Source organism: Saimiri boliviensis, chromosome 11, assembly GCF_048565385.1.
Source record: "Saimiri boliviensis isolate mSaiBol1 chromosome 11, mSaiBol1.pri, whole genome shotgun sequence".
NCBI classification, from domain to species: Eukaryota; Metazoa; Chordata; class Mammalia; order Primates; family Cebidae; genus Saimiri; species Saimiri boliviensis.
In genome coordinates this window covers 39,941,730-39,958,501 of record NC_133459.1, presented here as the reverse complement: position 1 = coordinate 39,958,501, position 16,772 = coordinate 39,941,730, and the positions used below count along the sequence as shown (strand labels likewise).

The 16,772-nt window shown below is 37.3% G+C and overlaps 1 protein-coding gene across 15 annotated transcripts in view; it reads left to right on the top strand.

Annotated features, from left to right (window-relative positions):
• The window catches only part of SCMH1 (Scm polycomb group protein homolog 1), a 220,635-nt gene that overhangs the window by 28,056 nt on the left and 175,807 nt on the right, over positions 1 to 16,772 (top strand). For all 15 annotated transcript variants that reach the window (XR_005580771.2, XR_012512394.1, XM_074380617.1 and 12 more), the window contains exon 2: positions 16,639 to 16,768. Coding sequence is in view for 5 of the 15 variants with exons in the window: in XM_074380617.1 (XP_074236718.1) it covers positions 16,756 to 16,768 (13 nt within the window). In the remaining 10 variants the exon portion in view is untranslated. The remainder of the gene's footprint in view (positions 1 to 16,638; positions 16,769 to 16,772) is intronic.

The following is a 16,772-nucleotide window of genomic DNA, read 5'->3' as shown; positions in this document are numbered from 1 at the left end:
GAGAGACCAATGAGAAAGCTACTTACTAGTTCTCTGTAAGGAACAGCATAATAGACTGCAAAAAGTGTGATTTAAGTTGTTTCAAATTCCAATTCAACTACCTACTAACACTTGTTTCTGAAGCTTCTCCATTAGTGAAATGGGTATAATAATAATCTTTCACTGGATATTATGAAAAATCACAAGAAATAACATACACATGGAGTTGTTCTAAAGAGCTGAGTATTATAAATGCTAGCTGTTATATTTCAAATTTTATTTTTCTTGAGTTTTAGATTAACTTACAACCAAGTTTAGCATTTTGAAGAAGCACTTTCATTTTCCTTCTACCATTCTGTTGCAATAAAACAGAAATCGAGAAGTTTTCAAACAGTTTATATTTACATTAAGATCCATATTTCAGGATTTTCCAAACATTCAAAAAATAATGTGATTAAAGCTTTTTCCTTTGGACACCCTGCCAGACCCTCAGTTGGAAAATCAGGCTTAGTCTCTTTTTCTTGAGTCAGGATGTAATGGGAAAAGATTGGAGCCCTGTTTCAACAAATGAGCTATTTAGCTGAGAAATAGCATCAGAGTATGCTCTGCTTCCATCTTTTCAACTGTTTAATAAGAATAATGTGAATAGTTTAGCCATCTTGCATATTTATGGTGAGGATCACATTCTTTCCTTAAGTAAATGTTTATTAAGTAATTACTATTCAAGGCCCTTTTCAAAGAATGTAGAAATCAGATCTAGATCCTAATTTCAAGTGAATTGCTTGAAATGTAAAAGGTGTGTACAAAGAACTAATTCAAGTAAGACAATATATGAGTCAGATAATTTTGAAAAGTATAAAGGACTTTGACACAAGTTATTTATATTTTGTATAATTATTGTGTATTGTTATATTTTATAAAGTATATTTCACATTGCTCTGATTATTTAAAGCACCTCTCCATGTAAAGCAGAGATAGAGTCACTTTCTTGGATATCTGTGAAAAATAAATTATAAAAGCCTTTAGATTTCAGGTAGATTTAAAAACCTATGTACAGATTTTTATCCTAGGTTTACTCAGGCTTAATATTCATTGATATTCAAATAACTTGGTTATGTTAGTCTCTGAACCTCAGGTGTGTGCATATATGTGTGTATGCATATGCACATGTGTGTGCAATTGAGATAGGGCCCGATAACTCTTAGATTTATTGTGTTGAAATGGTCATTATATGTAAAGGAGTGTTAACAATAAATGTTGGGTTTTTCTGTAGTCTCTTTGCTGTCACCGACCTACCTTTTCACTATTGCCTAGTGACACATATGGCTTCATAAAGAAATGAAAACCTGAAGAAACAGTTAAACTTGTGTATTTTTATGCTAGATGTGATAATGAAGTAGATAATTGGGGAGCAATAAAATCGGACAAAGTGGGTATGATCTAATGGTAGTAAACTGGGGGTCACTTAGACCTGTTTGTTCAGATTCTTCTTGATCTCTCTGTGTCTGGCTCCTTTCCTCTAGGAACCTGTCACATGAGGGTCTTATGACTTGCCTCAGGGAGAGATCAGAAAATGCATAAAACCTGAGAAGGTTTTATGTGTCTCTACAAAGGAGGAGATGGAGGAAGGTGAGGGTTGCATTCCTGCTTCTGCTGTTTTCTCACATTCCTTCAGCTTAAAATATTTGAGGATTACCATGTCCTGAAGCCCATCACAAACATACCACAAAAGTGAAAGGGTTTTACAATGAAAAACATTATCATAGCTACAACGTAAATTTTACCAGTACTTGTGAATATCACGTATCTATTTGTCTTCCCTTTACCCACCAGCTGTATTCAAATTTCTCTATTGATTCTTTGGAACTTTTCTTTCTTTCTTTCTTTTTTTAAATTATACTTTAAGTTCTGGGTACATGTGCAGAACATGCAGGTTTGTTACATAGATATACACGTGCCATGGTGGTTTGCTGCACCCATCACCCCATCATCTACATTACATATTTCTCCTAATGAGACTTTTCTGTAAAAGGTTTGTAACTAATTTGGAGCCTGGGAATGCAAATACATTTTAAATATTTGTAATTAAATTGTACTTTAACAACTTACATTGCTTTGTACCTCTGATGAATTTCCTTTACCAGGTTATTTATTATTTGAATCTATCTATACTATTTGTGTTCCTAAAGTATCATTTGTAGCGTGAATTCATTTACTGGCATACAGATCATCCATTGAATTTTCCAGTGAATACCTTTTGTTAAATCTTTCTTAATGTTATATTTATAGTAGGTTCTTTATATTGGTACTTGTCTTTTTCTCCTTTTAAGGTATGTATCTTTTTTTATCAGAAGGGTCTCGCTTTGTTGTCCAGGCTGAAATAAAGTATGTATTCTTAAAAAGTAATAAAAAATAATGCTGCATGTTTAATGCCTAGTGGCAAACACTGCAGCTAAAAAGCTTTGTGTACATAGAGTGGGATGCCACCATGGGTCTTAAAATCCCAGGTATCTCAGTATTTCCTGTCATGACCATTTCTTGTTTCTGAGCTTGGGTTGGTTGGTTGGTTGGCTGATTTTTCAGGAAAACTGGACTACTTATATGGCCAAGGAGTAAATACAGTCTTTTGCCTATGTTTGGTTAGAGGCTCTCAGCTTTGATTGATGTTCTCGATTATATTTTTTGTTTCTGGTCTTTGATGGCATTCTTTCCTTCTGGTACTGCAAAGTAACTGTGTACTCATATTTGTAAAATCTTCTTTTGTCATCGCAATGCATATCTTTTAAATGAGTTTTAATCAGATGGAATGTATCTTTGTATTACATGGATTTCCTTAAGCTGTAAGGACTGTATTCAGAAAAGTCTTTGAAAAGCTAAATTTTTTATTCTTATTTTTCTGAGTCTGCTTATTAAGGAATGAAAAGCTAAGTTATATTCATGATTATGTCTCTCAACTCCTTCTATCCACTCATTACCTTTATGTAATGATCCTGTTGAATTTGAGAGTTTACAAATACTATAGTGCCTGACTTGTTTTTGTTACATCTTAAGAGATTTTCCTTAACTTTTTTTCTCTCAGAAATCAATTTGTGAGTTCTAATTACAAGCCATCCAAGTATAATATTTTTTCAATTCAATAAGTAGTCACTATTCTAGTCATACAATTCTTGAGTTTTGTGTCTTTTTTCCTTGCTAATTAGCATATACTCATTTCATTCATAAATATCTGTTGAGTACCTCCCCTTATAACAGGCACTATTCAAGGTACTGGGATATAGTGCTGAATGAATAACATAAACACCCCAGTGAGAGAGACTAATAAATAGGTGTGGAAAATATTAAAGGGTGCTAACCACTATGTGGAGAATTAAGAGTAGCATAATAGAAAGGGCCTAGGTGAGTACTTTATTTTGAGTGATCAGGGAAGACTTCTCTGAGGAGGTGACATTTAAGCCAAGACCTGACGGATGAGAAGCCCGCTATGTGACTATTGAGGTGGAACATTCCAGGTAGTGTAAAGGCCCCAAGATCATAAGGAACTTGGCCTCCAGCAGAAGTTGAGAAGACCAGTGTAGCTGGAGCAGAGCAAATGGTGAGAGCTGTAGGAGATGAAGTAGAAGAGGTAAGTAGGAATCAGATCATGCAGGACTATGTGGGTCAGGATGAGGTACTTGGATTTAATTTAAAGGACTATGGGGAGTCTTTGGGAGATTTTAAGCTGGAAAGTAATCTAAAGTAATATGATCTAATTTACATTAACATATAGTCAAAACAGGATCATATAGGGAAGAAAATAGGTCAATTCTGAGAACCTGTAACTCAAACACAGGAAAAAGATTGCATTTGCTGCTAAGGCATACTAAATAGCCCAGTTTTCCTTGAAAAATCCTAAGCCTAAGAGACAAGAAATTTGGCCAAATTCCATTGTTTTGAATCCCAGCTCCACCGTGTACTAACTGTGTAACCTTGGGCAAATTGTAAGACATCTCTCTGCACTGGTTTCTAATCATTAAAATGAAGATAATAATAGTACCTGCAGATAGTAATAGTGCCTGCCTTATAGACGAGTGAGAATTGAACAACATAATATATGGAATGTGCTTAGAGCAATGCTTGGCACATAATAAGTATTTAATGTTTAATTTTATATTTCCTTCAGAACTGTGTTTTTGTCTGATAGCTATGTGGTTAATATGACCGAATATAATGAATTTTTAATTGTATTTAATTTTAAGTAGATTTAAAATTTAAAACTGATCTCAGTTCAGTTACTAGAAAAAGTTTAAGTATGTTTGGAACAATTTGGACATGTGACTTTTCTTTTTCAAGTGTAAATTTATGAAATTGAAATATGGATCAAGTATTTCTGTTGAAAATTTAGCATCTGAATTGAGGTAAGCTGTAAGTGTAAATATATACCAGATTTTAAAGACATTATAAAAAGAATATACTTTCATTAATGATTTTTATGATTACTTGCTGAAATAATAATATTTTGATATATTGGGTTAAATGAAATGCATTATTAAAATCATTTTTCACTTTTTTAACTTTTAAAAGTATGACTACTAGAAAAATGTAAGTCTACCTATGTAATTTTACATTTTTCTAATAATCATGTTTTTAAAAGTTAAAAGAAACAAGTGAAAATAATTTTAATAATGCATTTTATTTAATAAATACTGAACATTACTCTTCTATTTCTGCTCTAGACCCTGGGCCAGGGGAAGGATAGTAGGAGAAGCATGTAGACTAGGAGAGGTGCTTTTTCTAATTATACAGATACCTCTAGAGATCCTGAAACACCTTAATGCAGTGGAGCCTCCCTTTCCATCAGATTATTCCTACCTCCTGTTCCCTCACTGAAAATCAGTACTCTTAGTGAGCCTGCCTTCACTAATAAGAGTTTGTATTATTCAGGAGTATCAGGGTGCAAAAAGTTATGAATTACACTAAATTTAACAAGGTTAGATACCTGTCAATGATTTTGATGAAATAAATTTTTGGAGTTCTCTAAACAATTAAATAGTACAATACTACCATATAAAAGTACAGTAAAGTCTACCATGAATCCTGGTCCAGTTGACTCCAGATGCTTAAAATGAGAAATAATTAAAATAAATTTTATGAAAGTAAAGGATGAATTACTAGGTCAAAAGCTGAGGAAATTGAGGAAGGCATCTTGTGTTCTAAAAATTAAATTTCTAGGAAAACTAACAACAACAACAAAAAACCAGCCTGGTGCGGTGGCTCATGCCTGTAATCCCAGCGCTTTGGGAGGCCAAGGTGGGCGGATCACGAGGTCAGGAGTTTCAGACCAGCCTGCCCAACATGGTGAAATCCCATCTCTACTAAAAATACAAAAAGTAGCAGGCATGGTGGCACACCCCTGTAATCCCAGCTACTCAGGAGGCTGGGGCAGGAGAATACTTGAACTCAGGAAGTGGAGGTTGCAGTGAGCCGAGATTGCACCACTGCACTATACACAAAAAGAACGAGATTCGGTCTTAAAACACACACACACACACACACACACACACACACACACACACACACACATTCATTCTCTCTCTCTCTCTCTCACTCTCTCACTCTCTCACTCTCTCTCACTCTCTCTCTCTCTCTCCCCCGCGCTTCCCCCCTCTTTCTCCCCCCCCACCCCAAAACAAAGCTAAGTAACCATGAACTTTGGTCTCTGAAATGAAGCTGGATATGTGTTTTTCTTCTCATGCCTCTTGGTTCCTGCTAGTTTTGTGCTTGCATACAAAGGTTTTCTGACTTGTTTAAAGGGGCATTATTCTCAGGAGTTGCTGTGAAGAAGGTTCCTAATAAATACCGAACACTACTTTTTGTCTGAGCTGTTTAATTTGCTTATTCTACATTCTTTTTACATTACCCCAAATTATTATTTTTTTTAATTCAATGATGTGCTTTAGCCAAATGTCTTATCACATTTCAAAGATTATTTCTTCCCCTCTTAAGTCACTTCTCTAGAGAAGAGAGCCCCTTCTTGAGTTCTTTACTGTTTTGGAATCACAGAAGACACATTTTGCTGGAAGCCCCTTTTTGGTGAGAAAAGAGTTAGTCTCAAAGTTTTTCAACCAGAAGTGAATGTCATAGCAATTGCTTGAGTTGCTCATATGAAGACAATTAATGTCACTTGATAAATTTCCTTATTTCAATTTTCTGTGAAGCCATAAAATTAGATACTTTTAGAGGTGAATGATGAGGAAACAGGCATGCAGCTAGTTTGGAATAAATGTGGGACCCACCTGGAAGGCACTGTAGAAACAACACTGAGTTCTAACCTTCTGATAATTCTGTTGAAGAAATGGTGAGGAAATGACTTCTCAGTGATAGAATGAACCAGGCCAAATCTAGATCTTTCATCTCAGGTTCTTGGTACAGAGAAACCATGTTTACCCTGAAGTTTGTAATTCTGTAGGATTCATACAAGACTCCAGATTAATGCCATGGATTTATAACTCCCTCTGTTTTTAAAAGATAAATATCTGAGACTTTAGAGTGGATTTACAGAATGGTTTATGGATGCAGTTTTGTCAGTGAGCCCAAATTACTTCGTTTACCCATCTCCATGGCCGAAGCAGTTGAGGATCTAATGTATTGTCAGGGATCTTTGTCTAAGGAGATAGTTTTCTATACAGGATTCTAACCTATTAGACTCTTAAGAGGATAAAGTTGATCTTGAGATCTCCAGTCCCTTGCAACATAGACATCTTTCAAAGATCTGCTTAGGCAGTATGTAAACTGATTTTTTTTTAAAAAAAGTACAGGCTAATAATCTCTTATCGCTCCCCAAAGCCATCTGAGTGAGACCTCAGATTTTCATTTTGTTGCCATGAAAAGCTTTTATTAGTTGACACCTGTTTATAGATGATGGCATGCCTTCAAATCTTTACTCCATATGCAGCCATAAAAAAGGATGAGTTCATGTCCTTTGCAGGGACGTGGATTAAGCTGGAAACCATCATTCTCAGCAAACTGACACAAGAACAGAAAACCAAACACTGCATGTTCTCATAAGTGGGTGTTGAACAATATGAACACATGGACACAGGGAGGGAAACATCATACACAGGGACCTGTCAGGGCTGGGGGGCTTGAGGAGGGAAAGCAGTGGGTAGGAGGCTAAGGGAGGGATAACATTAGGGGAAATACCTAATGTAGATGATGGGGTGATGGATGCAACAAACCATCATGGCAGGTGTATACCTATGCAACAAACCTGCACATTCTGCACATGTACCCTAGAACTTAAAGTATAATAAAAACAAAAAATAACAAATCTTCACTCCAGAAAACCTTGGGGAAATAAGCCATTCTAAGAAGAGTAACGTTCTGGAGAGCTATAGGAGTGTTCCATTACAGATTAAAGTTTTATTTAAAAAAATTATTTTAGTTGGAAATTATTTTAAAATGGATTATACTCCTTCTTCCTTTTACTTTAGTTCAGTGAGACTAATTTAGTATATGTATGTATGTGTGTAAAGGATACAAAGTTCCATAGATTTTTAGTATCTATTCCTAACTCTGTTTTCCTTACAAGCATTATTTTTATAGAATTGTGAGGTTTTAAGGAATGTATACCATTGTAAAAAACACTTAGATTTAAGTCTGTGGATCACAATCAAAAAAGATCAGGGGCCGGGCACGGTGGCTCAAGCCTGTAATCCCAGCACTTTGGGAGGCCGAGGTGGGTGGATCACGAGGTCAAGAGATCGAGACCATCCTGGTCAACATGGTGAAACCCCGTCTCTACTAAAAATACAAAAATTAGCTGGGCATGGTGGTGCGTGCCTGTAATCCCGGCTACTCAGGAAGCTGAGGCAGGAGAATTGCCTGAACCCGGGAGGCGGAGTTTGTGGTGAGCCGAGATCGCGCCATTGCACTACTCCAGCCTGGGTAACGAGAGCAAAACTCTGTCTAAAAAAAAAAAAAAAAAAAGATCAGGAAGCCAGTGCCCTAGGTAGCTCCTTCTTTGCTCTAATAATACTTTCTTATATTTGTATAAGATTTGACTATTTGCCAAGCCTCTGTACATACACACTGTATATGATCTATGATAAGTAAACTAGAGATGTTCTTCTTGTTATTTTAAACTATACTAGGCAGGCATAAGGAGACCAAAAGGAGGATGGACTTTGAAATCAATCTCTCTTTGATTTCTGTTTTTATTTTAGATTCGGGGGTACATGTGCAGGTTTGTTACAAGGGTATATTGCATGAGGGTTGGGATTCCGTTGATCCCATCACTGAACATAGTACCCAACAGGAAGTTTTCAGCACCCTCCCAACCCCACCCCCCCATTGTGAATTCCCTAGTGTGTATTATTCTTATTTTTATATCCATGTGTACCTGATATTTAGCTTCCCCCACTTATAAACAAATACATGTGATAATTGGCTTTCTGAAATCAGACAACCTTTAATATTAGCTTTTGCATTTAGAAGTTGAGTGACCATGGGTGCCTTAATCTTTAACTTTAGAAGTTGAGCTTAAAAAAAAAAAATCTAAATGGAAACAGTAATGCCAGAATTGTTGGGTGCTTTAAGTCAAGTAATAAAAATACCTAGCAGGAGCACAGTGGATGACTCTTATGAAACAAAATGTTGAGTGGAAGGAAGAGGACATAAAAGAGGACATATGATATAATTTCATTTATATAAAACTCAAAACAGGCAAAACTAACCTACGTGATAGAAGTCAAGACAATGGCTACTCTTGGGTGGAGTCCTAACTGGGAGGGGTGGGCACAAGGGAGAATGATTTTGTATTTAATATAGCTGAACCATGCAAAAATTAGATCCTTGAAAAGGTCAGAACCTGTATTTATACATAGTACAAATAGAGTTATATTCTATTAGGTTGTGTATGAATATATATGTCACAAAAAACAGAGTGAATTAAAAAACTTTCTTGACATTTTATTCTGCAGTTTTTTACAAATTCTGTGTGTCTTTATAATCTGGAAACTACACGTAATTATCTCATAAGTATGTGTATTGTTATTAATCTTGTTTTATAGAAACAATAATGGGTTAAAAGACTTATTCAAAATCCTGTAACTAATAGTTGTAAAACCAGGTCTCAGATCTTTTGCTTCTAAGTCTTGTCTTAACCTTTCCACTACATCATAAGTTCGTAATCAATATCAGAATTTAGTAGGCATGTAAGTATGCAACTGTATGAACATTGGAAATGATGTATGTAAAAGTCTGTGAAAAAGTGCTAAAACCCCTTCATGGATATTAAGTACCATAAATAATTCAGATCTTGACCTTCAGTATCTAACATATAATCTTTGGGATGATACCAGAGTCCTCAATATATAATATACCACTGACTTAGTCAGACAAGCAAAATTCCTCACAAGGTGCCTTTTTTCTACTTTTCTAGCCTCAGCTCATTCAATTTCTGTCATTTGTCCCCATAGCTTACTCTGCTCCTTTTCATCTATAATAAATGGCTAGCATTGTCCATTTCCGTTTCTGTGTTCAATTCCGTGTAATTGAGAAGAATGCCTAAAATACCTATTTGCCTTTCTTCTGATAATCCTAGCTCAACTTCATCTCCTTCATGAAGCTTTCCTCAACCTTCCCCCACCCTTGGCAAAGTTAATCATTCCCTCCTGCTTTCCCAGAACACTTTTTATAGCAGAACTCTGTATAACAAAAATCACATGATGATTGTATATTTTAATTGCTATCTCTCCTACTAATCTGTGAGTTCTTTGTGAGCATGAACAGGGGCTTACACTTACTTGTCTTTTTGTCTTTAACATGTTACTACTAGGCTTAGATTTTGTTATGCAGCTCAGATTACGTTTTGTTTAATGAATAAAATAAGAGCCGCAGTTCTTTTTTTAAAGGATCTGTATGTGCAGTATTCTAAGTGGGTGACTGACCACACAGAAATACCTAGAAACACATAAATATATGTAAAAAGCTGCTGGCCAGCTTCTTTCCCGCATTGCTGAAAGTCCGGGTTTATTCATCACACTACGTGGGTCTCAACTCCTTTACCTCTGAGGCCAACACAACGAGGCAGCGGGGCACACCGCCTCACGGGAGAGGACTAGAGACCTTTCTCTAGAGGAGAATGGGAATCCTAGATGAGCCCCCAGATTGTTGGAGCTAAAAATACTCAGTTCTGCAAAGTGGAACTAACACTCAAGCAAAGGTTTTCTCAAGAAGGCAGTTTACTTCTACAGACTGGCATCTCCTGCATGCAGGGCAGAGGCCAGGGAGAGCTCACAGAACAAAGGAGAGAAGCAGTTTTTATTCCCTAATGCAGACTTTGTTCTTGTGTCCTCCCACTGTGGGCTGTGGTCGGACTGCACAATCTAGGCCAATTCTGATTGGTTACTGTTGACATCATCAAGGGGGCAAGGGTAGGCTTTTGATAGGAAGGAGGGTTAATAGGTGATGGGAAATGCTTGGATGTGTTTGGGCACAACAGAGGTAGGGAGGGCTGATAGATGAATGGATACAGTTACTTTTTAGAATAGAACAAAGAACTAGAAACTGAAACCTTCTGAAGAGGAACTGTTTGTTCTTAACAACAGTAGTAGTGACTTTCAAGGAGGTAAGGGATATTCAACTTCCCCACAAAAAAATGTACACATCTTAGTACCTTAAGTATGTTATAATTAGTGGAGATGTCAAGTCATAACACACATCATTCTCTCCCATTCTGTCTTCCTAAGGGGACTGGTTCCTGTCCAACCCTGTATGACTGCTATGGTAATATGTCTTATATGTATGTTAAAGTAACACATAGGCACTATGAAAATTTTGCCAGTAGAAGTATACCAAATGAAAACATTGGCTAGAGATGGTAGGCTTGGAGATGGAGGGAGGAGGAGACGTTAAACTAAATGACTTTCAACATTTCTTCCAAATCTGCAGTTCTGTATTTACACCAGCAGAGTGGTTACCAAGAACAAAGGAAAAGACTGCATTGTGACTTTGACATGGTTGACTTGAATGGAGGATAAAATGATATAGGGGAAAATCCAATATATGAAATCTAAATTTGTAGAGCAGATTACTTTGCAGTGAACATTGAACTTATTTTTATAAAGATTGCTTTTAACTAGCTGTTTTGGTATGTTTAAATATATTTTAGTAAAAATCCATTTACACTTAAGTTTTCAGTACTGTATTTACTGTGTAAAATAAAGCAGACACACATTATTCATTATTTCAAAGAAGGAAGAGATTTCAGCCAAGTTACGTTGTAGTAGCTATGGCGGAAATAATTGACCTGGGTCTTGCCCATAAACCTGCAATATGATAGAACTTAAAGTGGGGCTGGGTACAGTGACTCACACCTGTGATTCCAGTACTTGGGAGGCCAAGGCAGGAGGACTGCTTGAGGCCAGGAGTTCAAGATCAGCCTGGATAACATGGTGAGACCTCATCTCTACAAAAACTAAAAACATTAGCCAGGCACATTGATGCACACTGGTAATCCTAGCCACTCATGAGGCTGAGGTAGGAGGATTGCATGAGCCCAGGAGTTAGAGGTTGCAGTAAGCTATGATCATGCCATTATACTTCAGCCTGAGCAACAGGGTGAGACCCTGTCTCTTAAAAACTAACTAACTGAAATACCTAAGGTATGTAAGGTATATAAAGTGCCTACCACAGTGCCAGTAAATGGTAGATGAAGACGCAGTACAGAAAAAAGATGATGGTGGTGATGATACTGTTATGTCGTCTGCCCCCATGTCACACTTCTGTAAGGCTTCAGAGAGAAAGTTGGTATTGTATATATTTGTATACGCAAGTACATACATGTACACACATATTGTCCATGCTGCAAAACCTAAAGTTGTACAGTGTTGTTTATAATAATGAAACCAGGACTTATATTTGGAGTCTCAGATTTGGAAGGAACTTTAAAGGTTACCCAGTTCAGCCTTCCTCTTCCTCCTAATGATTTAATATCTTCACCAATAGGTTATTTTACCTGTTTTCCCTTCCTCAGTGTGGCAAATTCATGCATTTCTTTCCCAGAGAGCTTATCCTACTTTAGGAAACAGAGCTCCAACTGACAGGAAGTTCTTCCTAATAATGTGCTGAGGCCTATCTACCTATAGCTTCCACTCACTAGTTCTAATTCTCTCCCTTGGGGTAATATTGAATGAGTAGAGCAAATCTCATCTCTCTCCTGTGTGAAATCCCTCTAGGTATTTGCAAACAGCTCTCATATTTCCCCTGAGTCTTTTCTTCTAGTTAAACTCCCCTAGTTTCTTAAACTCTTACTCTCCTTGTTGCTTTTCTTTAAATTAGATTGTGCATCTGTATCTCATTTAAAATGTAGGACCTAGAATTAAACATAAAACCCTACCTCTGATGTGTTCAGACTGGCAAGAATGGAGCATCCAGGACTGTCATCATCCCTATTCCAAATACTGACTGGAACGATGTTGATGCGGATGCACCACTTATTTAATGACATCAGATCCATATATGGTCTGCCAGGAAGTATGATATGGTACTGTAGAAACCACTGACCTTCTTCCTTATTCAAGAAGCATGAACCAGCATTCCAAAAAGCATTCGCTTCTCTTATGCCGTGCCTCACACCTCTGCAAGCCTCTGGAAAGGGTAAACATTATACATAGTTAAAGAATAGTAGGACTGCCTGTAGGACAAAGGAAGTCATGGCCTCTGCATTTTTATTAGCCACTTATTGCTTGTTAAAGGAAATACTTGTGTTCACATAGATTCTTCTCTGTGCATACACAAAGATGTATGGTTACTACAAAGCAAGTGGAGGGGGGAAGTATGTTTCCTCTTATTTGTTCACCTCTGCTACATGGAGGAGACAGGATTTAGTGCTTTCTTTGAGAAAGAGATTGGCTAGTTAGCTTCCTCTCCCTTCTTCTGGTGGATCATTCCAGAGGAATATTATATCTCATCATGTTTATCTCCTAATAAAGTAGAAGTAAATGAAGGAGAGCTGGAGGGAGAGAATCCGCTGAGATGTGCTAGGAATACTTGGCTGGGCGTGGTGGCTTGTGCCTTGTAATCCTAGCACTTTGGTAGGCCAAGGCCAGTGGATCACCTGAGGTCAGGAGTTCGAAACCAGCCTGGCCAACATGATGAAACCCTGTTTCTACTAAAAAAAAAAATTTGCCAGGCTTGGTGGCAGGTGCCTGTAATCCCAGCTACTCAGGAGGCTGAGGCAGGAGAATCGCTTGAACCCAGGAGGCAGAGGTTGCAGTGAGCTGAGATCATGCCACTGCACTTCACCCTGAGCAGCAAGAGTGGAACTCCATCTCAGAACAAAACAACAAACACCTTGCTGATAAGAGAGAATGGCCGATGAGTGGCACATCCCAGACCAGTCCCGTCTCCTGCCTCCCTGTAATTTGACCTCCATGACCACTGACAGCTTTTCCATTTTGATTTCTGTGCATATTGGCATGGTATATGATTTATCTAACACTGAGAGTTCTTACTGAGTTTTCAGAAGTACATTTGCTGCATTTTTTTTTATGTTTTTCAGTTTCCATTTCTGGGGGAAATATTCTTCCTTTCTTGTTCTTTGAAATACTTAACACAATATCTGGCATGTAGTAAACACTTAAAACAATAGTTATATATTAATAATTTTACTGTTAAATATCCAAGTGATAATTTGTAACTAAGTTTTTAATAATAATATATAAAGAATTTTTCTTCTTTTCCTTACTTCAAGGGGTGGCCTGTTGTGATTGTTCTATTACATTTTGAAAGGATACTGCCATAGCCTTACAGATTTTTTTTTTACTACGTATTATACTTCCTTCCAAGATTTTCAGAAATATGAATCATTATATTACATTCTGTAGATCTGCACTATTCAGTGAGTAGCTACTACCGTGTATGTCTAATTAAATTTAAATTTAATAAAAATTAAATGCACTTAAAAATGCACTCAGTCGCACTAGCTACATTTTGAGTCCTGAATAGCCACATGTGGCTAGTAGCTACCCATTGGACAACAGGAATATAGAACGTTTCTATCATTGCATTAAGTTTTGAGAGGCTGAGACTGGCAGATCCTTGAGGTCAGGAGTTTGAGACCAGCCTGGCCAACATTGCGAAATCCCATCTCTACTAAAAATACAAAATTTAACCGAGTATGGTGGAACATGCCTGTAATACTGGCTACTCAGGAGGCACTGCTTGGGATTTTAGTAGTCTTTACTCTTGTGCTCTTTTCTCAGAAATTGAAGAGGATATATTTTCTAGGGTTTTCATAAGACTAATCTCTTAATGTTTCAGGGCTCTGAACATGCATTTTGAAGATTCACATTACTGTTCTTATTTCAGCCCCTTTGTGTCATTACCATATTTTGGAATAAATATAGGCACTCTCACATCCTCCAAGAAGATTACACTACCATAAATATTATTTTGTTTATTTTTATTTATTTTGAGACAGTGTTTCTCTCTGTTGCTTAGGCTAGAGTGCAGTGGTATGACCATAGCGCCCTGCAGCCTTGACCTCAAGCTCAAGCTATCCTCCTGCCTTAACCTCTCAAGTAGCTGGAACTACAGGTGCATACCATCACGCCTGGCTAATTTTTATATTTTTGTAGAGATTTGGTTTTACCATGTTGCAGAGTCTCAAACTCCTAGGCTCAAACAATTCTCCTGCCTCAGCCTCCCAAAGTGCTGGAATTACAGCTGTGAGCCACCATGCCTATCCTTACCATAAATTTTAAAGGTCTCAGCCAACAATAAGAGAAAACCAAAGGAAGAAGTAGCAAAGTAGAAGTAATTCTAGCAGATACTCTGCAGAGTAGTTACTCAAATTGTGAACATAGAATCCTTGAGGGTTAAGCAGTAAAGGAGTGATGTCCTTTTTGTAAGTATTACTTACAAAATACTTTTGTATTACTCATGATCTGACTTTTCCTTGTGAGAAAGGTATTAAACAGCAATTTTTTCTTTAATAATCCTTTTTATTTTTTTGTTATTTTATTTGTTTGAGACAGGGTCCCTCTCTATTGCCCAGGCTGGAGTGTAGTGGCAAGATCACAGCTTACTGCAGCCTCCTGGGCTCAACTGAATCCTCTTACTTCAGTCTCCTGAGTTGCTGGGATCACAGGCATGCACCACCATGTCCAGCTAAATTTTTAAAATTTTTTTCTAGAGATGGGGTCTCACTGTATTGCCCAGGCTGATCTCAAACTCTTGAGTTCAGGCGATCACCCCACCTCAGCCTCCTAAAATGCTGGGATTACATGTGTGAGCCACGACACACCTGGCCATTAAGTACTTTTCAAGTAATTTTTTCATTTATTCTTTACAACAGCCCATTGAAGCAAGTAGCATTGGGATTATTATTCCCATTTTACTAATAAGAAAACTGAGATTCAGTTACGTTACTTACCTGAAGTCTTTTTTTTTTTCTTCTTCTTCTTTTTTGGCAGAGTCTCATTCTGTCATCCAGGCTAGAATGCAGTGATGTGATCTCTGCAACCTCCACCTCTTGGGTTCAAGTGATTTTCATGCCTCGGCCACCCTAGTAGCCAGGATTACAGGAATGTGTCACCATGCTTTCTAATTTTTGTATTTTTAGTATAGAAAGAGTTTTGCCATGTTGGTTAGGCTTGTCTTGAACTCCTGACTGCAAGGATCTGCCAGCTTCAGCCTCTCAAAGTGCTGGGACTATAGACATGAGCCACCATGCCCAGCCATGTTACTTGCCTAAAATCTTAAAGGAAAAAATAAACATTAAGGCAAAATAGAGTTGAGATTCAAATCAGGGTAAAATTTTAATGCCAAATTCAGCATTTTTAGTTTTGTTTTTACTTTGTTTTTGTTCTACTGTCCTACCACTCCGACTGTAATAAAGACAAGAATGAAAGTTCTTTAGGGGAACTGAGGTACTCTCAAAGAACTGCTGCAGTCTCATTTGTCCTGTGACCATGTGCTTGGGGTGCCATAACAGAATACCACAGACTGAGTGGCTTAAACAATAGAAATCTAAATCCTCAAAGTTCTGGGGGCTGGAAGCTTAACGTCAAGATGCTAGCAGGAGAGGCTAGAGATGAGGCCACTCTCCTCAGCTTACAGATGGCACCTTCTTGCTGAGTCCTCATGTGGCATTTTTTTCTGTGTGGGAGAAAGAGATCTCTCTCATGTCTCATCCTTTTGTTTTAAGGAAACCAATATTATCAGATTAGGGCCTCACCTCTATGTCTTTATTTAACCTTAATTCCTTCTTAAATGCCCTGTCTCCAAATGTAGTCACATTGGGAGTTAGGACTTCAGCGTATGAATTTGGGGGAGACATAGTTCAATCTGTAACACCATATTAATGGGTTTTTAGTGTCTTTTGATATTCTGGCTCAACCTGGTTAGGTGGAAACTAAATTTAATATTTACATGGGACCAAATGTAGCAAATATCTGTATTGTTTATTTCTGTGAATATAGAGGCTTAGTTAAATTAAACCTGTGGTACTTTCTCTAAGGTACCTTGCAACTTCAAGATATTCTAATGGCAAAAAAATCTGTATCTAAATTTCCAACTTTTCTTATAATGTAGCCCAATTTGTTAATAATTAGAGATCTCAGTACTTTATAGGTAATAAATGTTCCTTTCCCTCCTCCCCACCCTCCTTTTTTACAGATGGAGAAATTAGCATCCAGAGAAACTGACTTGTCAGAAGTCAGAGCAAGGTATTGGTGGATCCGGGGATAAATCCCAAACTTCGTAACTCCTAGAACGGTTTTTAATCCATTGACTATGCAGCCTAGTGGTAA